Raw genomic sequence first — 26,851 nt, forward strand, 5'->3', positions numbered from 1 at the left:
CGTAATCTGTTTAATAATATTAATTTTTTTTAACTTTACTCCTCCCACAAATGCGTAATCTTTTACAAAATTTAAAAAATATTATTTAACATTACTTCAATAAGGAAAGCGTATTCCATTTTACTGCAATATGATATACGTGTTACGATTTTGAATATGGAGCAACATTCCTAAACTTTATGCGTAATCAGCACTAGAAATTTAAAAAAAATAGAATACAAATAAACCAATTGAAAATGTGTATTCAGTTTTATCCTTGTGCTAAATGCGTATTCGATCGGCTAAAAATGGTCATCCCAGCAGAATCGGTTATTTTTGTTAAACTTGTGTCAAACACCCGTTAAACATGTCCTTCACCCCATGTTTTGTCACGTAAAAATGGACGCGCTATGATTTGCTTCGATTGCAGGGTAAAAAAATCGCAACTTGTGATTTTCTAATATCTCCTTCTGTAATTAAATTATTGGTATATATATATCAATCGAATTCATCCCCGTAATTACGTTTGGGTGGGGTTGTGGTTGGCTTGTGGTTCCATCACTCAGATAGTCATTAAAAAAAATTAAATTCAATACTTTTTTCATGTGCAAAAAGAATCATACGCCTTTAAGTCAAAACAAATCTTTTATCACGTAAAATTGTGCAAAATATAAATTTAAGAAGTGTAATAAGCCAAGTTTCCATACTCAAGTACCTGCAAGGCAAAATAATCTCATCCGACGGATATCCGATCTGAATTCCGAAATTTTGAATTTACCGAACAAGTTTCCATACTCAAGTACATGGATGGCAAAATAATCCCATCCGACGGATATCCGATCTGAATTCCGAAATTTTGAATTTACCGAACCCGATTTTTTGGATTTGGATTTGGATATGAATTTAATTTTTAAACCCGAATTTTTTTGGATTTGGATATTAGGTATATAGATCCGAAACCCGATCCGAAATCCGAAACTCTATCCGAACCCGAAATCCGAAAAAAATCGAATTATTATATGTATATTAAAAATATATATATATAATATTATAATTTTATATATTACACATTATAATATTATGTTATATATCTATATTATAATATACATATATATCTATATTATAATATACATTTTACATATTATTATATAATTTTTTGAACACATATTTTTATATTTATGTTAAAAATTAACTAATTATAAAGTGTAATGAAATATAATTATTCAATTATTTAAACGGGTGATAAGCTTATAAGGTTAACAAAACGTCTATTAGTAATAAATCTAAAAAACTGAGTATCAATTAAGTTGATTTTTTTAATATTAGTTAAACCTATAATAATACAACTAATAATGTGGTGGAGTGGTTGAATATGACACGTTAAAACTCTTTTTCTACAAGTCGCGTTTTCGATCCCAAACACTAGCAATATCAATAATAGTACAAATTTTCAAATTTCGGGTTCGGATTTCGGGTTCTGGTACGTGTATCCAATTCAAAAAAATTTCGGGTTTCGGGTATACCCGAATCAGATCCGAAATCTGATAGATCGAGTTCGGATATTTATTTTCGGGTATTTTTCAGATTCAGGTCGGGTTCAGGTATGGATAAAATTTTCGGGTTTAGATATGGATTCGGGTTCAGATATGGATAAAATTTTCCGATTTAGATATGGATTCTACAATACCCAGCCCGATAACCATCCCTACTTGAGTAGCTTCTATATGTTTGTATATTTATATATACATATATTATATTAATTTATATAATGAGCAGTTGATAGTTGTGATTGAACTTATACGGTTTTTAATAAAATGAATAATCCATCCATGACCACCTTTACGATTATCCCTATGCGAATCGACTGCAGATAATGTCTGCGGACTACCTTTTTCATTCACATTGTATACAAGCTAATAAATAAATGTAGTAAATTTTGAACAAATGCCTTTGACATTTTAATTTATAGCAATACATCAGCTTTGCAAAAATAAGATTCTTCCCTCATTACGGCCAAATAACATATAACTAAAAATAAAAAAATAAAACAATCAAAGTTAAAAGAGAGGGGTCGGAAAATCGTAATTTAAACATCACCCCTGTTCAAGCAGAGCACAGAACCCTACTAAGCAGCCTCTAATACAGTTTCAAAAAAAACAGCCACTAATAAAACAGTTTAGTTGATATTCCTAAAATTTGTATCCATCACTTCTGTCATAGTAAGAGTTGCATCGGCTTTGCAAAAATAAGATCCTTCCCCTAATAGAACAAAATAAGATATAACTATAAAAAAAAATCAGAAAGCAAAGTGAAAAAAGAGGTCTGAAAATCGCAATTCAGTTTCTTTAAATCAAAACACTGCCAATTACAGTAGATATTAATTGCACAAAAATGTACAGGGTAAATAAGATGACAAAGTCATATCTTCCCTATCATTTGGCTCATAAATGTAAAATGCTTATCTTCACACAAGATTTTACAATATAAAACACAAATTGCATGAACCGGCGCCTCTACAAAATTGAAAGCGTGATATTCCCATGAAGACTGATCTCAATATTATATCTCACATTCTCACCAATTTTATGGGGACCCTAATGTACTTTTTATAAATTCAAAAAAAAAAATTAACCGTAGGAAAACTATCTAAAACAGGAAAACCACATTATATTAAGACTATCGAGAAAAATACCCACAAAACTAAACCCCCCAAAAATAGTACAAGCAAAAAGACTGCGACTTCTACCTGACTCGATCTCCGATGTACAAAGGCCATTATGGAGAACCCTGCAGCCTTTCAGCAAATAAGATGCTATGTAAGCTATCTGCATAGCAACATGAGTTCTGGACTCACGTCTCGATCGTTTGAAGGCCTTTTTTTATATGAGAGGTCGGACGGAACAGTCTGCTGAAAACCTTCACACCTTTAGCAGGAAAAGATTGTACAAGCAGGGACACTCTCGGCAAACCCCTCCACATGGCCTCATGCTATAAACAGAAAACCACATTCTGAGATGGCTGCAGCACTATCCAGGATGGTGCAAGGGAACAACAAAAACCAATCCTCTAAATCCAAGCAAGTGAACCTCTATCATTGGCAACTTGTGGACGACCCCTTGTGGGTGTTGGCGGTCTGTTAGCATTTAGTTCCTAATACCACCACATAAATTGAGGACTGAGGTTTCCAAAATAGTTAAAAAATAAAGACAGGATCACAAACATTGTAAATCTCTGAAATCGTAGTACCTGCATCCATGTGTCTTCTATGTGGCGTTCAGGTGATTCTTCTGGTGATGAAAGTGCTGGCGGCAATGGATGAATGAGTTTTGGGACAACTACCAGATCTCTGCCCAAGACTAAGATTGCACCAGCATTATTTGCAGTGCCTGAATAAACAGCACAAACTGAATGAAAAAATTCGAGCTTTCTTAGATCTTCTCCATTACTACTTTTGAGGGAAAAGACATACCACAGTAATTAGTGGCTGAAAAGAGGGTGATTAAATGTCCCTGTGCAAAACGCTCAAACCCATCCATAACACATTCATGCGCTCGCACAATTAATTGAAGATCGTTGTTGCTACAGAATTCCTTCACGCGATCAGGCTGAATATAGGAACCTTTACAGGATGAGCCCTAAACACAAAAAAACATGAAGAACTAAACAAAATAGATAAATAAAACAAAACTAACCCCAAAAGTAACCAACCCAGGACCTCTTGCATTTGGTCTTAAGCCTTCCACACTATCATTTTCAGTAGGATCAGACCTACATAAACAAACTCGTCTAATAAGATTACCAGAACTAAACAAAATTACAATAATCATTAATAGCGAATGAGATGTACCAACCATAAAAGATCCATGAGAACTATAGAACCTGCTTCCATTGTGATTGGACGCTGAAGGTTTTCAATCTGTTCGATGTGATTTATTGACCTTCCTATACCACCATGCATACAAATTATCTTTTTCTCAATAAGAGCTGCTAAGGGAAGCCAGTTGAACAATCTGTTTATCCGATGCCATGCCCAAATACCATCTCTCTCACCCTGTTTGCCATATAAAAAATAGTAAATATAAATGTTTATAACTGAAACATTATACCATTCATAAAATAGACATTTACTGACATGGACCTGAATATGATAAGATGGACATATTGTAGCGTACCATGCGTTCAATACATTCTATTCGGAAGCCAAAAAGGGCGTTAATATCTGCAGCTTCATGATTTCCACGAATTAAATGTACATTGAGTGGATATTCAACCTGTTAACCACTTTCTAATACATTAGAAAAAAGATAGGGGAAAGAGCAGAGCGCTGGAGCAACTTAAAAAGGCTTCGACAGACAAAAGGCGATACCTTTAAAGCAAGCAAAAGAGCAATAGTTTCCAAGCTGTGCTGGCCTCGATCAACATAATCTCCCAAGAACAGATAATCGATATATCTGATAATCAATAATACAATATTAGTATCACATAAAGAGACAAAACTAAGGTCCCATACTTTCAGCTTTATCAATAAAGTATGTCAATAAATGTACAACATAGAGATTATTTTTCATACTTCAACATGCTGCTTTCAGCTTTATCAATAAAGTATGTCAATAAATGTACAACATAGAGATTAATTTTCATACTTCAACATGCAAATTAAAGCACACGACCTGAGATGCAAAAATTAGAATAATGCGTATAAACTTATATTTCCTAATCTGGACAATCACGTAGAATTTATTTAGAGGATACGCAAGGGCATTAATCTAGAACAAGTCCAGATGTCAGTTACGTAACATGGTAAAAGAAGGCTTTTGTAAAATGTATTTTACAAGCCATCATAGAGATGTTAGTGAAAGAATTTAGATGAAATTTATGATGGAACGGTGGTGCTGGAAATCAAACCAAGATAATCCGACCAGATGAAAATGAGCAGGGTTCTGAGTAGATTGTATAAACTAATATAAACTGGCCAACATAGAGATGTTATTCTGCTGATTTGCGTACGTATCAGTTTAAATTATTTCTTATATATGACTGCATTATTCCTAAGCTTCTACCTCCATGATGCAAGGGGACTGACATGATGGGATATATTAAGCTCAGATTTGCATTAAGGTTCAAGTTCTGATTTAAATATTACAAAAAGATAATTCAACGACATTGTAACTATTAATTCGTGAGGCATCACATCATGTGAACGTTAAATAAAATAGGGTCTACAATTAATTGAACCACAAAGTAACAAGTTGCATCTAGATTCAAACTACATCTAATTCATTTGAAATTTCAAAAATACAGCACTACTTTAAAGTGTAAGATGATTGAGTTGTAAATTAAACATCAAATATAAAAGGCCATACTTTAATAAGAGTAGTCAACCAATATGCTTTTGTCAACTTACGGCATCAAGTTTCTCTCTGACTAAATATACATTCTTTGTTTATACATAAATATAAATATAAATATTATAAACAGCGTTCTAAAAATCCCCGATTAATCCTTAAAAAAATATTTGGCCGATTTAATTTTTCAAATCCGATTAATATTTATAAATTATTTTTGAAATATATATTTCATAATAAATAAGGTAAATATATTAAATATTATTAAATATTTAAATATATCCGATTTTTGTTCCGATTATTCCCCGATTTGCCGATTAATCCCTAATCGGTACCTAAACGGATTACCGATTTTTACAACCATGATTATAAATATATATACATATATATATCAGTACCAGAAGGTAAAGTGAAAATTTGAACAATTATGTAACATATGGCAAAAACTATGATGGCATTTGCACAGCACGGAGGTAAACATCTTTATTACAAGTGAGTTTTGACAATTGAACTTCAAAAATATGCAAATGATTTAAAAAAAACATACGCTATATCTCCAGCTGTAGATGGTGAGCCGTATTCATCAAATAGCCGCATAAGGTCCCCAAACTGCCCATGCAAATCACCAAATATTTTGATAGGAGCCCTAAGCTGTAGTACACTCGGCTCGCTAGAAAAAATTCTTTCGGCACTATCACAAAGATCAGCTATTTCGTTGCAATCCAAGAAAAATTGTCGACGTACAGGAGGTTTCCAACCACGTGGTTTCAATAGATGTGCAATCACCTATAAAACATAATAAGGAATTGTCACAAGCTAGCCAACCTCATGAAATACATTTCGGGGAACATATGCATTTATTCATGTTATATATTATTAGTGATGCACATTTTATTGCATTGTATGTAAAAGGGCCTGAAACTTCAATTCATATTTTGGGAAATATATTAATTTTTGGGGAAAGCCGTATTAGTCAGGTTGTGTTTTCTTTAAATTTATTGAGCAGGCATTTATTTAAATTCAGAACAAGATTTGGGAGAGATCTTAAACAAGAATGAGTTCGAGGCATCAAAAGGTGTGGCCGTATGGGATAGAAGTGACTTACAACTGTCACTATTGGTATTGTTCATTGTACATGTACATTTATAGTACTGCAGTATATATCTTACACATTTACACACTTAATCTATTTGGAAACAGCCTCTTCATTTTTTTGAGTTAAGGTAAGGCTGTGTACATCATACCCTCCCCAGACCCTGAGGATATATATACTGGGTAGATTTGGTTGGTTTGGTATATTAAAATGTGGTGAGAAGTTTGCAACACCCAGACAGAACTGAGTAGAGATCTGATCCAAGCAAGCAGTACCTCAATTTCTGGGTCTGCCGTGGAGGAAAATGGCCCTATTAATTGTCCCCTTAAACTACATGTTCTAGCATGTAAAGAAATTACGAACAAGCAAGTACCCGAAATATATCAGGTCAACAAAACTATGTGACGCTGCATACGATTATAATAATATTATTAAAGGTGGATGTCAAGATGAAATCTTCAATCACCATCATAAAGCACCTAATATAAACCTATCTACCTTTTTGGGCACACTGTTTATAGACATCTGCCGATCTAAAAGTTTCCTTGCTGCTGTTGCATTTTCTGGTGTACCATAGCTTACTCGTCTGCCTTCATTCTCAAACTGATCGATTGAAAGCTGTCTTACCATACCACCTAAAGCTCCGCCAGTCTCTGCAGCTACAACTACCTACAGGTGCATCCTAAGAGCGATCAGACTAAATTCTGACAAAATATAAAAGCAAAGAAAAATTGAAGTGATTTTGTTACTGACAGCTCTGTGATGCAGCCTAACACCAGATGGAATAGAATTGTTTACAGCAGATTCGGGCTTTATAAGGGTGGATATCTGTTTCCCACTAGGAGTAGCTTCTGCACCCCTGTCCCTGTCAGGCAGTTCAACTTCGCCATTGACCTGCCGTGCTTTAGCAGCAGCTAATGTTGCTGTGATAGCCTCAGCTTCTGCTGCCGATGCCTCAACCAAGTACTCCACGCCCTTGCTCAGTCTCCTGAACAACAATCCACATTAAGGCAGAATGTAAAAGAAATTTATGAAAATAAAATGAGAACAAAACTAAAGGCCGAGAATTTGAAACAGAAACAATTAACGTGTTAACTCGTAACTGCATACCTTGTGCCTGGGAGCATGACATTTTCAGTGCTTATATCTGTATGCATATCCCCATTCGCAGGGGGTGCAACAGGATTTCCAAGCACCACAGCACCATCAGAAGCTGCTTCAGAATTTGGTTGTGCCGTTGTTTCATCAACAAACCCATATCTCCCAGCCTGTACATTTGATGCAGCAGCTGCTGCTGCATGTGATGCTGCACTTGTGGTTTCAGCTGCAGCCAAATCTTCTGCGACTAAAAGGTCATCTAGCAATACGCCTATGGGACAAGACAACTTATATCAGATTTCTTAGTGTAAGCCAAAGAGATGTAAACCAATATTGTGTAACAATAGCAGCCAATGAACACCTGTTACACAGAATTGGAAAAGTTGGAAAACCAGCTCGATATATATTAACATTGTACAGAGAGCTTGTAACCCAAATTATGGAGAAAGGCTGGTTCAAAATATGGCTAGAATGAGGTTTTAAAGATATTCTCAATAGTGTTTGACTCAATACTTGCAGGTCATACTAATAAAGTCACTTCCACTGCTAGGAAGAAAACAAAATGAAGCTAAGGATCTATAGTATGAAAGTGCTACATGGGTACATATGAAAAATATTTGAGGCCCCGAGTGATATAATAATATCGATAAAACACTCATACGCGCGTATACTGCAATGAAGCCACGGAGATGAAGATATATAACAGAAACTAAAAGGAAAAAAGTAAAATACCAAGCAAAAAAACAAACAAATACAGCAACAGGCGAGAAGTATCCCTTGGACTCTAGCCTCCAACTCTCCGTCGGCTACAACTAGGGGGAGCAAACCACGGTTCGGTTCGGTTTTTAGATAAAACTGGAACCGCAACCAATTCATCGGTTGAGCAAACCTTACTCTTTCACTATCACTTTCAAAGGATTTTTTCGTGAGAGTAATCGAGAAACAACTGACAGAACCAGCATAAATATTCAAGGTCTGTACAGCTTTCTTTTTATCTTATTTCTGGAAGATTCCTTATTTTATTTTATTTTGTTAAACTATATACAGATTATGAGTCTGTATACCAAAAACATTAATCCCGACTAACTATTCAAACTTAAACAAATCAACCTGAGAATAATATAAATAATATTGTGAAGTCACTAATCAAGTTCGCTGATTTCCTTAATGCATCTACCATAATATGGTGTTTCACTAAATGTGTGTATTTGAGACACCAATGCACATACAAATTATAAAAAAATTAAGGAGAAAAATGTAGAAGCAGTCATTTAAAAATAACAATAATATAATATAGATATATATAATATGAGTCTATAGATCATAAACAGGATCACGGCTAATTGTTTCAATTTTGTAAGGACATGTCAAACTGAGAATAATACATTTAATATTGAAAAATCAGTAAACAAGTGATTATATTTCTTTAATGCATCCACCAAAAGAAACACAGAGCATTTCACTAAAAATGTCTTTTTAAAAAATACCATGAAGGTGTCAACAAAATTTAAAACATAAGAGAAAAGTGTAAAAGCCTGCTATTAAAAAGAATAAAAATTACAAAGTCAAGAAAAAAATAACGCAGAAACAAATATAAGTTAAAAAGGAAAATGACTCACAAAAAACTAAGAAAATAAAAGTTTATTCGAGGAAAGGAAAAATGGAAGAAAAAAAAAGTTAACAGTAACCAAATTATAAGTACCCCTCCCCTGCTGACTGCTTTGCTATTTTAAAAATTCATCACAAGCAGTATATTCCAGCTTACAAGATCGAACTCGCAAGATTATAGTTTGTAAATAGCAAGCTTACCTCCACGTAGTCCGCCATAGATATAAATCAAGTCACCCACAGCCGCAGCTGCATGCCTACAGCGCCTTGTCAATTCAACTGCAGCATCTCCACCAGCAGCATCAGCACTGTATCTACCTGTCCTAGGACTAGTAACAACAGACTTACTGTCACACCATACTCCTGCTGCAGTATCCAGAACTGTACAAAGGAGAAAAACAAGAAACTTAAACCTTCTGTTAGATTTAAAAATCCTAATAGACAAATATACACACATAAAAGTAACTGCATACTAGGAACAAAATCAAGTGGTTACCTACTCTTCTAACCCAAAAGGTTGACACAAGGCTCGTAGTATTTGATAAGCCTCACAAACAAACTACAATCTAGTCTCAAAAATATAGCTCGCCAATATTAGAAGACCAGAGACTTAATCATTGGACTACTACGTTACTGGTGATTTTGGTCATGAGATAAGTAAAGAAAACATCATTGGAGGTAGGGCTGTCAATGGATCGGAAATCCGGTCCGATCCGGTCCAATCCGAACGCTAATGGAGCGGATATGGATCACTTGAAAAAAAATTGGATCCGGTAATGATCCGATCCGATAAGTACCGGATATGGATTTAGGCCGATCCGATCCGTTAATGATCCAATCCGAATAATTTATTATATACTTGGGTTTTGCTAAATTTGCAATAATTTGATTTATAAGGTTATTCTTAGTGTGAGATTTATAACTGTTGTTAGAGCAAAGAAGCTCTCTATGAGCTCTCTCTCATGTTACGTTTTAATCATAATCCAGCAATTTTTTTTGTTACTCTTTATCATGTGATCTTGGATTTACTTTGCGCGTGAATTTGTCTATCCCTGAGAGCTGTGAAAAGATATTAGTATGGTCTAGTTTTTAGTGAATTCAAGGTTCAAACTCTTGGCTTTACACCTAGATATGCATACTTGTGTGTTTAAGGCCTCTTCTGTTAGTTAAAATTGGTCCAGGGATCCTGACTTAAGTAGATATTTGTTTGTGTGTGTTTTCTAATTCATACATTTGGCCATTACTGATAAACAATGATGAGATCATTTTAAGTACTTCTACTTATAATATTCTGTATGATTGGCATTTCAATTTTTTTTTAAAATATAAATGGATCGGAGCTCCGATCCGTGATCCGGTGATCCTAATGGATCCGGATATGGATAGGGCTATAAAAAATCCGACTAAAATCCGATCCGGATCCGGTAATATTAAATGGATCAGGATATGGATCAAGGCTGACCCGATCCAGATCCGATCCATTGACAGCCCTAATTGGAGGTAGTTGTTCGTATAGTCAAGTTAACTAAGAAAGAGCATAAAAATTATTAGAAGACACATTTTCCGTTAAGAATGATCGATAAATATGTGAATTTCTGCAATGAAATAGCTGAAGGTCAACTGAGAAAACCTAATCAACCAACCAAATTTTTCAACAATTGTTTCTTAGGTTCAGATAGCTATTTTTTTTAACACTCGTGGTCAGTCAACATACATACTAATACAGATTTAACAATACATAGAGAGTTATTGTGGCTGTTGCATTCAGTATACATCACTGTCCTTGTTAGTGAACTCTAAATCTTGCACGAGGATGCTTATGCTAAAGTGCTTAGCTGCAGATCCTTCCACAATTATTATGTCTCAAGCAACCAAGTTAGCAATGGACGGGACAGAATTTTAAAATCTCTCACAAACATACAAGGAAGTTCATTTAAGAGTTGAGTGATCCAAGATAGTAACCTGCCACACTTGAAGAGTCCTCCACCATGCGCCCACCACCAAGGGCCCCTCCAGAAACATGGAGACGGGCATTAACAAATACCTAGCCACCATGACAAGAAAGAATTAAGCTTTGGCATAAAATGAGATATTTAAAGGACAAAAGTGATAAAATGGATACAACGTACAGCTGCATGCTGATATCTAGGAGAGGGTGAAACACCGGGAGCAATTGCCCATTCCCAGCGACCGTCTCTATGTTTTGCAAGGCCATAAGCGCTGGCCAGTGGCTACAACAAATAGTCATGAGACAACTTGAGTTTCATTGTTTTAAAAAGAGTATTCTTAAATAATAGTAACAGGTTAAACAAATATTAATTTTTTGCTGTAGTAGAGAGAAATCACGACATTTATGTGTGTATATAAATGTATAACCTCTTGATTTTTTGCTGCATACTAGGAACAAATGTATAACATGACAGAACACATACAGATAAATAAACAACATTCATGACCAAAAGTTGCTTCAAATACCAACGTGAAGGAGCAAGAACGATTAATAAATAGTTCTAACACAAATATATAAATGTATACATATAATAACTACATTGCATGTACACTGATAAGAGCATGGCGTTTCTTGTTTTTATTGAACAAAAACTAAAATTTAACACTCCAATGGTGTTCTATATCTTGTGCTAAAATAGCACAATGCTATACTTTGTGCGAGATATAGAACAAAAGATAGATAGAGCTATAATTGACACCTCATCAAAAAGTAAAAGGTTAGGTAGAAAAAATAATATTGTACTAGTGCGGTACTAGAAGAGTTGGTGAAATTTGAAACAAGATATAGAACCAACTTTTTGGTGCTAAATTATAGAAATAGCTTCATCTATTTTAGCACAACCATTAGACATGCTCTAAATGATTAGCTTAATGGCTAACAAGTTTCCAAGGAATAGGTGCTGATGAACTATTGCAATCTGCACATGAATATATCTAATAACCTATGTTACTCGGACTCGCCTAGAAATATCTTTCATGGATAAATGTCCAAGTATTGGACACGGCACTATGAAAAAGATACATGTTTTTAGCTTAAAATAAGTGTCCAAGTCCAAGTGTCGAGTGTCCGACCCGGGTACTCAAATGTAACATGAAATGTCTGAGTAACATAGCTAATAACTATAGTTACTCCTGTCCCAATTTAAGAAAGCTAGTTAATAAAGCATAACATCTAGAAAAATATTGTTTGATTGACTTACTTCCGTCTATACCCTCATAATTTGTTGGTATCTAAGAGTTGAAAACTAGATTGCCTGATTTATTTAGATATTTTAGAGAAGTAACATAAAGTGGAGTTCTTTTTCAAATTCAATTGTAAATTTATGGTGCGATATATATAACTTCTTTCTCTATAAATTCATTCTATGCGTATTCCTCAAAAGAGATTATATATTCCTCATAGAAGAACACTAAGAAACCAAGTTCTCTATTTCACTAAACCCGTCTGTATACAAAAAGTTCAATTACCTTTCTTCTAAGATGATAAAAAGGAGATTAACACAATATAAGATACAAGTACAGTGTACTTCAACGAATTTAGTTTCATGTAATATTATTAGGCATGAATTTCTTAAGTTCTGTTATGAATAAAGCAATTAATAATTTTATTTCACTTTAGAAATGTTAGTGGGGATATATGTCATTTTTTAACCAGAGTAAATTCTGTAAGTTAAAGTTACTATCATTAATGGTTAATGCTAAACTTTATATATTCTGGACAACCGATAAAGGGAAGTAGCTCACATACTATGAAACGAAGGGGGTACTAAAAAGTTGTGGAGAAACAGGAGGTTCTAATTTTACTTTACAGAAAAGTAGCAAGTCGACATCATTGCAATCAAACTTTAAAACGCCTGTATCTTTTCCCAAATTTAAAACTTAATCATTCCTGCAAAACTAAAATAAAATAACAACGAAGATGACACAATTTGTCCCAGAAGAACACTGATGCTGTGATTAAAAAATGTCATTAAGAGTATAAAATAACAAAGTAATTCTGCTATCATGGAACATTTGTACAACTCTGCACCCAGGACAGAAACAGTATATTTGTAATGGCATATATGGCATCTTGTTAGGAGAAAAAAAATACTGATGGTATAAATTGCCCTATTTCCATATGTACGATTAGAACCAATCTTGGAAGAAGAAAATATAATCAACACGAAAAAGAACAGCAAGGACACATCATAGAAGAAATTTAAGAACTACTTGAAAAACTGAAAGGTATAATCCTCACCACACTGTTAGCATCCCTCCCTCCACAAAGCAGAAGAAGTCCATCTGAGCGTGCACTTGCAGTAGCATACCTAATTAGAAGTAGCAGTGGCTGATAAGTATTCAGAAACTCTTCACCAAGTAAGACATAGTTGTTACAGCCACTTAGTTTAGAATCAGGTATTTCTAAAAATAACTGCACCCTTATTTATGTGTGGCATTGTTCTTATTGACATTCAAAGTCATTTGTTATTACACAGCTGAGGGCAAAACAGAGGATTTAACACTGATTATAACCTTAGTCAACAATAATTGTTTTTCTAATGTACATTCTAATTCAAATCAGGGATAAAAATAATAAAAATAGGTAATTTACATGCATGGAGGTGGACCTTCCCCTTCAGGTTCCAATTTCCGCCATTCGTAAGGCTTGGCAGCTGTATCAAGCGCCCATACATCAGCAAGAGGTCGCTTTGCTGTCAATAAGTTACCAAATTATTGTCTTCTAAATCAGAAATCATGCAAGATATATATAATGATTAATTCAGAAGCAGGTACAGGACAGAGACTAACCATCATTCCCACCAATTGCCATCAGATATCTTTGCCCAACCAGAGCCATCACATGCCCATAACGAGGCCCGGGACCTGGGCCTTGAACCACCACTCTAGAACAATAATATTGCCATCATAAACAGAGGGTATGCTAATTATATGTTTCTCATATACATACTATGCATGCATTACTGATATACATTAAAACTGCAGTTTTTTCTTTAAATAAAATAAATATTTTACACATTCGTGAATAGATAATCACATCATTTAAGATTCTAACCTATGCCATCGTGGCCGTGGCTGTGTCAGGTCAAGAACATGAAGATCCTCCGCAGACAACCCAGCTGGACCAATTCCACCCTGCATAGAAAATATACTGATGCTTAAAAGACAACAAAACATACAGAAGATCGACCTATTCAAGCAGAAAAAAATTTAGAATAGGAAGTTGCGTGCAAACCTGAATCACTACCATGGTACCCACAGCAGTTGCCACATGAGCAGCCCTTGGCGTTGGTGGTTCTCCAAATGGAGTAATTCTACAAAAATTATCACAACTCAATAACAAAATGACAGTCATCCGTAATAAAATCAAAAAGTCAGTTAATCGTAAGCAATAGAACAAAGGAGCAAAGGCTCCTGGAACCTATATCAAATCATACCTAGACCATTTGTTGGTAAGAACATCATAACAGTGAACATCAGATGTTGCCCCCGCTAATCCTGTAATTAAACAACCCAAAGGAGGTAGCCTTGAACTTAAAATGCTTCCGATTCAACATTCTATAATACAATAAAAGATTAAAGAGCAAAGCATATCATTTTTTATTAAATCAAGTTTCTTTTTATAAATGACACCACGAGCAATTTGTGCCAAACAAAATAAATAAATACATGTTAACATCGTTATTGGCACCAATGACAACATACATCATAATCACACTAAAGCAGCATACTCTTAAAATGGCGTAATTAAAGTAACGTCTCACTTATGATAGGTCCATAAAAATAACATGATAAGAGCCTTCACTTGGAAAACTAATAAATGGCTTTCAATAAAGGACATAGAGGGATTGTGTGCACATGTAGATATAGAAACAGGTTTAGGGTTTTTAGAACAGTTCATCACTTGAAATGGTTATATATTATGTTTTTCTTACTTTAAGAAATACGTAAATACAAGTACACAAAGCAGAAAACACATTGAGTTTCATATTATAAGTTAGCTTGCCACGGGTTTGTAAATGTATGAGTTTTGCAATTACATAAGTCTTGATTTGAAGAACTCATTTTTCCCTGGTTTACCCATTTTCCATATCCGCTAGGGCGATTAAATCAACCCTGATTGACGGTTCATATGCTAACGTAGTAGGTTTTGCATCAAACATGGAAAACTGTTGCAATGGTACCGGTAAAAAGATAGACTTGCATAACTGATAACTTTAAGATCTTTATTTAGCACAGCCTAGCACAGCCAATATCATTACAACATTACTGGACATCAACAATAAATGGACTGCACAGCTGAACAGAAATTTTTGGCATAAAAACCAAAAGTAAGCAACTTAAAATAGAAATTTGGACCAAATCTCAATTAAATTAAAAAAGCCTAAAAGATACAAGTATATGAAGGACAAAATGCTATTTATGACATGAGACTATTTTGTCATGTCCACTAATGACGCCACGTAGCTGAATAAACATTTACAAACATAAACGAAAAACGTCAACTTATTCATAAATGCACCATATTTGATACTCTCAGCATGCAGTCAAGAAAAGCCACATCTTCCAACAGTCAATATATAATTACAAATATTGAACTATTTGATAGATTTATAACGAATTTCACCAGAAAAAAAAATATATCACCAAATCAAACAAACAATCCACATAAATAGGCACAACTAAACAACCTAAAAAAAAAACAAAGGCATACGCAACAGACAACATACTTATCCCAGCACTTCCAGCAGACGTAGGAGTACCAGAAGCAGCAGCAGCATTCCCTTCGAGAGCCGTAGCACCGCCAAACAAAATCAACCTAGGTCCAATATAGCCGGGACTCCCTTCCTCCCCAACTGCCGCAACAGCTGTCAACGTATGGCCACAGCGAGGCCCGGGTCCATCCTCTTTCTTCTCCAAAATAGCATTCACAACCGAATACGTAGGCGCGTGCCTGGGCCCCGGAGCCGGTAGTTGAGATTGTAAGGAATTCTGCTGAGCTGGCGACACAGATCCCAATGACTTTTTATCATCTTGCTCGGGACTATTTTTGTTTGGGATGGTTGTGGCCTCATCGGTGTCAACATCCATTGCGTCAACCCTAATTTATTAAGATCCGGGGGAGATTAATTTAAACAAATCGCATGGAAATTTAGGGTTCAATTGAGGGGGTTAATTGTGAGGAAATTGAGCTGAAATGAAGATTAATTAGGGAGAATGAATTTATGTGGGTTTTTATTTTTGTTTTTTGTAAACAACCAAAGAAAACCAGGAGAATAAGATGAAAGCCAAGCGCTTGGACTAATCTTCCTTTCCCACCGGTGTTTTCCATATTGTATATCAAATTAATGACATTTTTTTATTTTTTATTTATACCAAACAAATCCTTGTTCTAGTGAGATTTCTTTTATGTCTAGTAATAATAAAATTACCTAAATTTTTAAACAAATTGCAGTACACCGGAGATTCAGAAAAATCAGCAGACTGTAAATATTTTCGCGCCTTTCTAAAATAATATTTTTTTTTCTTTTCTAAATTTCTTATCTGATCTGGTCGTTATGAAAATATGAGTAATAAATAAATATAATAAATCAATAAATTTAAAAAGTTGTTCTTTCGTTAAACATTTCCGATGAGTCGCTCTTTCATTATTCACAAATTTAATATCAAAAAATTATATTATTAATTAGTCATTAATCAATGTAATAATTTTTTATTTAATAAAATAAAATTTTGAAAAAATTAGAAAAATAGATTTTAACGATATCAGACACCACATCACCCTCGTCATTCTTTTACATAAGTATAATATAAGATATAATATTTTAAAAAATATCAATAAAATATATTTATAAATACTTGTCTTTGTAATATTTAATTGGCTAAAAATTTAAAAAAATTGACAAAATATAATGCGATAGGTTAATTTTACGAGAAAAATTAAAAACAAAATTTAGGAGAATATTAATATGGTAAATTGATTTAAAAAGAATGATACATAAATTTTAGAAGAATGTTATGTTGACAAGTTGATTTCAAAATTATTAATAGAAGATGTTGCATAGATTTTAGTATAATATTATGAATAGTGATAAATATTGTCACGAAACTGCAAGTTTCAAATGCATCTCTCACAACTCAAGTCTCTCAACTCACTTCCCTCGTACAAATTCAACAGCAGGACGCCAAATCCTTAATAGACTCCTAAAAGTATTTTCAGATGCAGACCAGTGTGTCAATTGGAGCTATTATGGGTGTTTTAATGTACCTCTTCAGGAAACACCTCAAATGCTAAGGGCCCAGATCTCTCAACACTCAACATTGACTGCTACCAGGCCTAAGGGGGAGATGATGGAGTCCAAGTTAAAATCCAGCCAACTATCAAGCAAAAGTGAAGATGATATTGGACTTGAAAGACTCAAGATGGAAGCTAAAGACCCTTGCCTTGACAAGGAGTTTGCTGAGTTTCTAGAAGCCCTGGGAGTCTCCCTCAATTTTAACCACTTTACCTACAAAAGGGTTGTGGACAAAAATATAAATTTCCTGAGGGTGGTGATTGTGACAAGACAAAATTTCGAGAAAAAGAGGGTGATTGTGAATGTCAATGAGTCAAGAGTTGACAGATGTATGCATGTGTCCCTTTCTTTCCTGGAATTAAGAAGAGCATCTGAGCTGGACATATTCATCAATAAAGTCAAGGTGATGAGTCCACGTGACACTCGTTTGCTTAATGAGCTTAAAAATGGTCAAATGGCTGCTTTTCCTACAGCCTATCTACAGTCAAGCAAATGAGTGGACTATATTTGTCCCAACACTAAAAGATGCAAGCACTTCCAACTACCCAAATACTGTGTCATCAGAAATAAAAAGTTGATGATGATTATAGAAATAGAGCTAAAGAGCAAGAAAAATAAATCTTATGAAGATGTGGAGATGATTGAAATATTTGCCAAGTATTTGAAGAATGTTAAAACGTGTTACCAAGGACACAAATCAATCAAAAAGATGATGACTTGGATGATAATGAGCAGAAGAAATATGAACATAAATCTTCTGCCTCAAATCAAAGTCAATCAAGCAAAGACAGTGGTAGTCATGTAGATGACAAGAAGAAAGGGAAGGATAAAAAGAAGGGAAAAGATGATAGCAAGAAAAGGAAGAAAGATTGAGGATATGGGAGAGATACAAAGAAGACATCATTAAACCAAACATCAAAAATGTAATATCCGGGATATATCGTGTAATTATTTTTGCTATTATGTAATTATTATGTGTGTTTAGTATCTATTCTGTGAGCTAATTGTTAAGTGTTATCTGTACTTGAATATTCAAAAATAATATTAATTGAGTATTTTAATTTTTATATGTCCAAAATAAAATATAGATAATTGTCATATCTTCCTAATTATTTTTATGTTGGTTTATGGATTTATAAGAATCATATGAAATTTCTAAAATCTTTTTTCGAGTAATTAAAATCTATTTTATAAAAACGGGAACCAACCGACGTCAACCGTTGTTACGTTTTTGGAACCCGAAACTCTTTCGAGAACTCCTTCCTAACCTAATTGTAATATTCCGAGCATATTCCATGTTTTGACTTTTTCGATCCGGCTTACGGTTTGTCCTGCGCGGGTCCCGGCGCAACATTTTCGATACAATATTCGTTTCGGTAAATCAATAAAACCCGTATTTTCGATAAACGGGAGCTTTTTATTAAACTATCCCAATTATCACTTCGTAATACGTGTAACCAGGCGCTGAGACCAAGACCGCAGTACAAATTGTACTGATTTGGATAATTATCCCGAAAACCGATACCGTTTGGATCAGTTTTTACAAATAAACGTATCATTTTATATCGGGAATGATCCAACGGGATACTAATTTTCCGTAATTATAAATAGCCTTTTACCGTATTGTATTTCGTATCAAAATCATTTGCAGACAAATAATTATATAATTTTCAGAGAAAAGCCCTAATTACACAAACTGTTCTAAGAATCAAACAGTAAAACGAAGGCGTTACCGATCTCTGTTTTCAAAGCTTGAGTAACCAAAACGAAGGATTTGAGGTGTTCTATCAGATTCTGAGCTTTGTTTCACTGCAGAAATCAAGGTTATTTTTCTAAAAATTTATTTATTTTCGAATTTATTTTATTAAAAATATGAATTTTTGTTCGGATGATTGTTTGTATGATTTGATGATTGCATGTTGTAGAGCTTGTTTTCCTGATGATTTTCATATGTCATATGTCTGATTTGGAGTTCAATAACATGCTCAAAAGTGGGTTTAATTTTCGAATTTCAAAATAGGGTTTATAACCTGTATGAATGTTCTTAATTGAAATTTGGGGGTTTCTTATTCTGTGATAGATTGATGTTGTGTTATAGTGGGTTGTGTTCTCTGTGAAATTTGCAATCTAGTCGTATAAGTTTCATGAATCAACGAGGTCTGTAGAGAAGGGAGTTGTGTTTTGAAGTTTTCCGATGTTCGCCGGGAACTGGAAAACTTTACTGCCAAATTCCGGCCAACTCAGGGATTGTTAGGTTGTTTTGATTGCATGATTGTATTCCTGGTAATTTGTAGATGTGATCTGGAGCTTGTGGTAAGGTGAGGAGGTCGGAATCGTGTTCTCCGGCGAACCCGACTGTTTTCCGGCGACGGGGTGTAAAATTGCAGTTTGGTCCCTGGACTTTTGGGGACGATACAGTTAGGTCCCTGAAATTTCCAGACTTTGCAAATTTAGGATTCCTGTTTATAAAATGTTTAAAAATCATATTTCCTATTTATTTTTATTATAAAAATTCGTTTTTAATTTTTGAAAATTCTAAAAATTATTATTTTAATTCTGAAAATTATTTTTAATTCACAAATAAATCTAAATTAATTAGTTAATTAATTTCAGTTAATTTATAATTGATTAATTGGTCAATTAATTCGAAAATTAATTGATTAATTGATTTAATTAATTATTAATTGATTTTAATTAGTTATTTAATTAGATTTAATTATTTAAAAATGATTTAAAAATTCTGAAAAATAGTTTCGAGCTTTAACATATTATTCTAAATTATTTCCAAGGCTCGAGAATTATTCTAAAATTATTTCGGAGCCAAAATGGGCCAACCGAACCCTGTTTATTAACCCGAAATTGATCCAACGACCCGTTTTAATTCCGAAAAATGTTTTAAAAATCATTTTAAATACCAGAAAGCCTATTTATGACCCGAGACTTCTTTATAAATAATATATCATTGATTACGTGATGTATTATGTGCTACATGTGATTTGTTAATTGACTATCAGTCTATATATTCGGTGTTTACTTGATTATTGCATAACTTTCAATCCGTTAATCGGATTTGGGTAAAACGAAGGGTAGATAGAAGTATGTGTTGAATAGAATTCCATGAGTAAATTATTGATAGATGCTTATGATATGTGAGCAGAAGAGGCAAGACGTAGGAAAGGGAAACAGGTAGTTGAAGAGTAAAACGGTTGTGATTGGAAGCGAGTGCAGTGTAGTAAGCTAATACCAGGCAAGTGTTCTGAACTTTCTCGAGATATTGTAGTACTTGATAATCCTGTGATATTGCAAGTGCTTTGAAGCACAGAAACCTAAATCCTGATTTCAGTTATTGTCCTTGAGCCATGAATCATATTCTTTCTAATCCATTGATTATTGTATACCCAAACAAGAACCACAAATCTACGATACTACTCTACAAATACATACAAGCTAAATACCAAACACTGAAATGAACTATTATATACTCAACCCATGGTATCTTATACTTTGAAAGATCGAATCCTTGAAACCTTGAAACGTTGATTCCTTTGTTATCCAATTCTTTTATTACCCAGCATCCAAGCTTTTAAATTGCCTTATTGATCCTTACAAGGATTGAAACCCTTTCATTGTTAAACATTTATTGTTGTTAATGATTTCGGTTATTGTTTACTATTGCATATTCTGTTATTATGTTAGAATTGGATTGTTTTTATAAAATTGTGGACCAGATTCATGGTCAGACCATATAATGGTCAAGTTAGGCCAATGTGTGCCTTGGATCCAGTAGTTAGAGCAATGCTGTGTGCCTTGCTCGGGGTTAGTGCGTGACTGATCAGCAGCCTAACCTTGATTTTTAAATTAAAAGTATAATATCCAATTCTAAATCATAATCCATTGTTCACTTGATATCATAAACATATTCACCTGATGATCATTATTCTCAGTTTTATCATTGTGACTTGCTGAGCTAGTTAGCTCATTCGTGCGATGTTGTTTATATTCATTCCAGTTAAAAAGGAACCAGTTGGTAAAGAGGATCCCCAGTCCAGCGCGAGAGCTAGGGGTTCAGGTTGAGAAAGCTGAGCTAGTAGGCTTCTTTTGGAATAATTTAAGTTTGTAAAAGTTTGTAATAATATTTAATACTCAGTTTGAATTTGAAATAGTTGGGATTTGAACGGTTTGTAATATCTTAGTGTGTTTGGCTTGTGTGCATACTTTAACCTGTTGCGGTCCGTGGTGATTGGTAAGTAGGGTCATTGCATATATTATTATTATCTTTATTATTGCTATTAGCAGGTTATAATTAAGGTGTGTGTGTGGACCCCAAACTTCTGACCCGGGTTTGGAGGGCGCCACAGGTTTGGTATCAGAGCTATAGGTTATAAGTCACTGACACAAGCCTAGGTTGACGAGAATGGGTAGAGGGATAGGATTAGAAGTAAGGTATAGGATGATAGAACGTCGAGAGGTTGAGTGTTATGGTATAACCGGTATTAGTATAGGTTGCGTCGTGGTACGAGATTCTTATATTACGATATGATTTCAGATAGCAGAGATGGCCGACTCTTTTATTCCCGTATTAGCTAATCACTCAGAGCCTTCAGTTGGAGCACCAACATCGGATCCACGTCCTGTGATTCCACCAGCATTGGCTATTCTACCTCCACCGGTGTTGCAGCCCGTACCATTGCAGGCTATTCCACTTTCAGGCATGAGGCCACCTGTCAGAGGACCCCCACCTGCTGATTCAGGCTTTACTAGTCATTCAGTCACAGGAGTACCTTTCCAGTTCTCTTCCTATCCTGTCCCATATCATCAGTTTGAGGCTTGCCTTATGGAGCAGCGATTCCTACAGAGTCAGATCCAGGAGTTATTGCATATCATGCGTACCAGAGAGATGTGGAGTGGTGAGAGGCGACTTAGGGAGAGGCTTCAGGCGTTTCGTAGAGCAGCTGCTGTGAGGATTGCTGAGGCTACACATGAGGACATCACCCCTGATTTTCTAGTGGAGTGGGCTAAGTGGGTTCTAGAGGAGCTTGAGGAAATAGGAGGTCCAGATTTTCCATGAGCCAGAGATTTTGAGATGGAGATGCTGAGCAGTGTTGTTATGGTTATGTAGTATGGACATTAGTGTGTAGTGTGTATCAGTAGACTTTTGAGTTGTATTTATAGACTAGCGATGCTGACTAGTGAGTCGGTTGTTGTACCCTTTTTGCTTTTACTTTCGAAGCGTCTTTACGCTTGTACTACCTAAAACTTTTGATCTATATATCAGTACCTTTTCCTTTCCAACACTGTCATTTACTTTATCGCACCTGTTTTACTTTACCTTATTTATTGCACCAGTATACCTGTGATACCATGTACCCTGTTTTCCATAACTGTTTATATTCTGTAAAAAAGCATGCAATTTACTTAGTTACAACTGTTTTCAAAAAGAGATATTTCTATTTTACAAAACTTTTCTTTTATACAAAGATTTGATTCAAAAGCTAAATAAATTGATTGATTCTTTACAGAAAATGCCTCCCAGAAGAAATACCCGCACCAACACCCAGAATGAAGAAACCAACAACAACAACAATAACAACCAAAATGATATAAACCAGAATATGAACCCAGGACCCATGGACCCAGCAATAGCCCAGATTCTTCAAATCTTGGCCCAACAAACAGTTCACCTGGCACAACAACAGCAGAGACAGACCAATCCCCAGGTAACTTTCAAAACTTTTCAGGCAGTAAACCCACCAGAATTCAAGGGTTCCTTAGAGCCAATTGAAGCAAATATGTGGTTAAAGGAAATAGAGAAGGCTTTTGCCTTGGTAAAAGTGAAAGAGGAGCAGAAGGTTGAATTTCCAAGTTACTATCTGAAGAATGAGGCCACCTATTGGTGGGAAATGGTGAAAACATTGGAAAGTACAGATGTTATTACTTGGGAAAGGTTTAAGGAGTTGTTTTTAGAAAAGTATTTTCCTCAGTTTGTTCAGGATCAAATGGAGCTGAAGTTTTTAGAATTAAAGCAAGGGAACATGTCGGTAACAGATTATGAGGGGAAGTTTGAGGAATTGTCAAGGTATGTGACGTCGTATGTTGATACTGATAGAAAGAAAGCTAAGAGATTCCAGCAAGGCTTGAAGCCATGGATCAGAGGGAAGGTAGCTATTTTTGAATTGGATACCTATGCCGGGGTTGTACAGAAAGCTATGATCGCAGAGACAGAGAGTGAGATGTTCCAGAAAGAAAAGGAAAGCAAGAAAAGGAAAGTTGAGGGAAGTGAGGGTCAGTCACAACAGGGAAGTTTCTAAATTTTAAGAAGGGCAAGTTTCAGCCAGGGAGAAATTTTAATTTCAGGAGACAAAATGCAGGAGACGGAGGCCAGGGCAATCGTCCAGCTAATGTGAATCAGCCGAATCAGTTGTGATTAACTTTTCCAGATTGTCAAGTATGTGGAAAGAAGCATGGAGGAGTTTGTAACAAGTTGAATGTGGTATGTTTTAAATGCAACCAGAAAGGGCACTACTCGAGAGAGTGCCGAAATCAGCCAGCAAGAGAGCCAGCGAATAAGGATCAGCCTATCCGGAATCCAGCAGTGAAGGTTCCAGCCATTGGATTTACATGCTTTAAATGTGGGAAGCCAGGACATATGGCCAGGGATTGCAAGACACCAGCCCCAGTCAGTAATGCATTAAGGATTATGGGATCTACCCCAACAGTGAATGAGACTCCGAGGGCTAGAGTTTTTGACATGTCGGTGAAGGATGCGATCCAGGATACGGATGTCGTGGCAGGTACGCTTAATGTGAATTTTTTATGTGCCAAAGTGTTAATAGATTCGGGAGCAACTCGATCGTTTGTTTCACAAGATTTTGTTAGTAAGTTAAATTGTCCAGTTGGGTATTTAAATGAAATAATGACTGTGGAATTAGCAAATCAAGAACGTGTAACTGTTAACCAAGTTTGTGGGAATTGTGAGATTGAGATTTCTGGTAGTAAATTTTGTGTAGATTTGATACCGTTTAAGTTAGGAGAATTTGACGTTATATTAGGGATGGATTGGTTATCTAAGCATGATGCTCAGATAGATTGTCGAAATAAGAAAGTAATGGTGAAAACGCCAGATGAAAGAATAGTAACGTTCAAGGGACAGAAGCAGGTAAAGAAGTTCTTAACGATGATTCAAGCCAAGAAGTTACTACGACAAGGATGTGAGCATTTCATAGCATATGTGATCGACAGAAGTCAGAAGCCAGCAAAACTTGAAGATATTCCAGTTGTAAATGAATTTCCAGACGTATTTCCCGACGAGTTACCAGGACTTCCTCCAGATAGAGAAATTGAATTTGCAATTGATTTAGCACCTGGAACCGAACTAGTATCCAAGGCCCCGTATAGAATGGCGCCCGTTGAGATGAAAGAGTTAGCAAAGCAATTGCAAGAGCTGTTAGAGAAAGGAGTAATTAGACCCAGCGTATCCCTGTGGGGTGCACCGGTATTATTTGTTAAGAAGAAAGATGGAAGCATGAGACTGTGCATCGACTATAGGGAGCTCAATAAGCTGACGATCAAGAATAAGTATCCGTTACCCAGAATTGATGATTTGTTTGACCAATTGAAGGGAGCCAAGTATTTCTCCAAAATCGATTTAAGATCGGGATATCATCAACTAAAGATCAAACCAGAAGATATACCAAAGACAGCTTTCAGAACAAGGTATGGGCATTACGAGTTTTTAGTGATGTCTTTTGGATTGACCAACGCCCCAGCAGCGTTTATGGACCTGATGAACAGAATTTTCAAAGAATATTTGGACAAGTTCGTTATAGTATTTATAGACGATATTTTGATTTATTCAAAGACGGAGGAGAATCATGCGGAACATTTAAGGACAGCTTTGGAGATTTTAAGGAAAAAGAAGTTATATGCAAAATTGTCGAAGTGTGAGTTTTGGCTACAGGAAGTTCAGTTCTTAGGACACATAGTCAGTAACGAAGGGATCAAAGTGGACCCGGCAAAGATCGAGGCAATTACGAATTGGGAAAGACCGAGAACACCCACTGAGGTAAGAAGTTTCTTGGGATTGGCAGGATATTATCGACGATTCGTTCAGAATTTCTCAAGAATTGCAACACCATTGACAAAGCTTACACGAAAGAATGAAAAGTTTATATGGAATGACAAGTGCGAAGAAAGTTTTCAGGAATTGAAGCGGAGATTAATCATAACACCTGTTTTGTCACTTCCAGATGATCAAGGGAATTTTGTAATTTATAGCGATGCTTCCTACAAAGGATTAGGATGTGTTCTTATGCAGCACGACAAGGTGATTGCGTATGCGTCAAGGCAATTGAAACCACACGAACAGAAGTACCCTACTCATGATTTGGAGTTAGCAGCTATAGTTTTCGCTTTGAAGATTTAGAGACATTATTTGTATGGAGAAAAGTGTGAAATTTTCACGGATCACAAAAGTTTGAAATATATATTTACCCAGAAGAAACTTAATATGAGACAAAGGAGATGGTTAGAATTGATCAAAGATTATGATTGCTCGATTAATTATCATCCCGGTAAGGCGAATGTTGTAGCAGATACGTTAAGTCGGAAGGAAAAGTTAAATGTATTATCCGTACCTGAAGAAATATATAAAGAATTTCAAAAATTGGAATTGGAGATTAGAATTTGCAAGCCTGACGAAGCAAAAGTGTACAGTATGATTTTCCAACCGGAGTTATTGGAGAAAATAAAGAAATGCCAGAAAGAGGTAATGGATCAAGATATAAATAGTTTGGTAGGTGAGGAATTATGCACGCAACAAGATGATCAAGGTATTCTTAGGTTTTCTTCAAGAATTTGGATTCCACCAGTAACGGAGCTGAAAAATGAAATTTTACAAGAAGCACATAGTTCAAGATATTCCATCCATCCAGGGAGTACCAAAATGTACAGAGATTTAAAGAAGAATTATTGGTGGCCAAATATGAAGAGGGAAATTGCGGAATGGGTTAGCAAATGCTATACCTGTCAGAAAGTTAAAGCGGAGCATCAGAGACCAAGCGGATTGCTATAGCCATTGGAGATTCCAGAGTGGAAGTGGGAACATATTGTCATGGATTTCATAGTTGGATTACCAAGGATAAGGGCTAATTATGATGCCATTTGGGTTATAGTAGATAGACTTACCAAGTCAGCTCATTTTCTGCCTATAAATGAAAGATTTTCGCACGATAAGTTAGTTCATATGTACTTGAAAGAAATTGTAGTTTGTCATGGAGTTCCAGTGTCTATTATATCTGATCGAGATCCAAGATTTAATTCAAGATTTTGGAAGAGTTTTCAAGAATGTTTGGGAACAAGATTGAATATGAGTACGGCCTATCACCCCCAAACGGATGGTCAAAGTGAAAGAACGATCCAGACAA

The 26,851-nt window shown here is 35.2% G+C and overlaps 1 protein-coding gene across 1 annotated transcript; it reads right to left on the minus strand.

Annotated features, from left to right (window-relative positions):
- Window positions 1-2,302: 2,302 nt before the first annotated feature.
- On the minus strand, window positions 2,303-16,457 carry LOC141708060 (serine/threonine-protein phosphatase BSL3-like). Its single transcript, XM_074511532.1, has 21 exons — window positions 15,864-16,457; window positions 14,571-14,631; window positions 14,369-14,447; window positions 14,189-14,268; window positions 13,924-14,018; window positions 13,727-13,826; window positions 13,373-13,442; window positions 11,253-11,354; window positions 11,086-11,167; window positions 9,325-9,504; window positions 7,528-7,786; window positions 7,171-7,405; window positions 6,916-7,086; window positions 5,872-6,110; window positions 4,346-4,430; window positions 4,152-4,250; window positions 3,831-4,030; window positions 3,672-3,747; window positions 3,449-3,584; window positions 3,226-3,365; window positions 2,303-3,129 (listed from the first exon to the last, which is right to left on the minus strand). Exons 1-21 carry the CDS (start codon window positions 16,222-16,224, stop codon window positions 3,046-3,048), a joined length of 2,934 nt encoding a protein of 977 aa, XP_074367633.1. The 5' UTR covers window positions 16,225-16,457; the 3' UTR covers window positions 2,303-3,045.
- Window positions 16,458-26,851: the final 10,394 nt, after the last annotated feature.

This window comes from Apium graveolens, chromosome 2 (genome assembly GCF_009905375.1).
Source record: "Apium graveolens cultivar Ventura chromosome 2, ASM990537v1, whole genome shotgun sequence".
Taxonomy (NCBI): Eukaryota; Viridiplantae; Streptophyta; class Magnoliopsida; order Apiales; family Apiaceae; genus Apium; species Apium graveolens.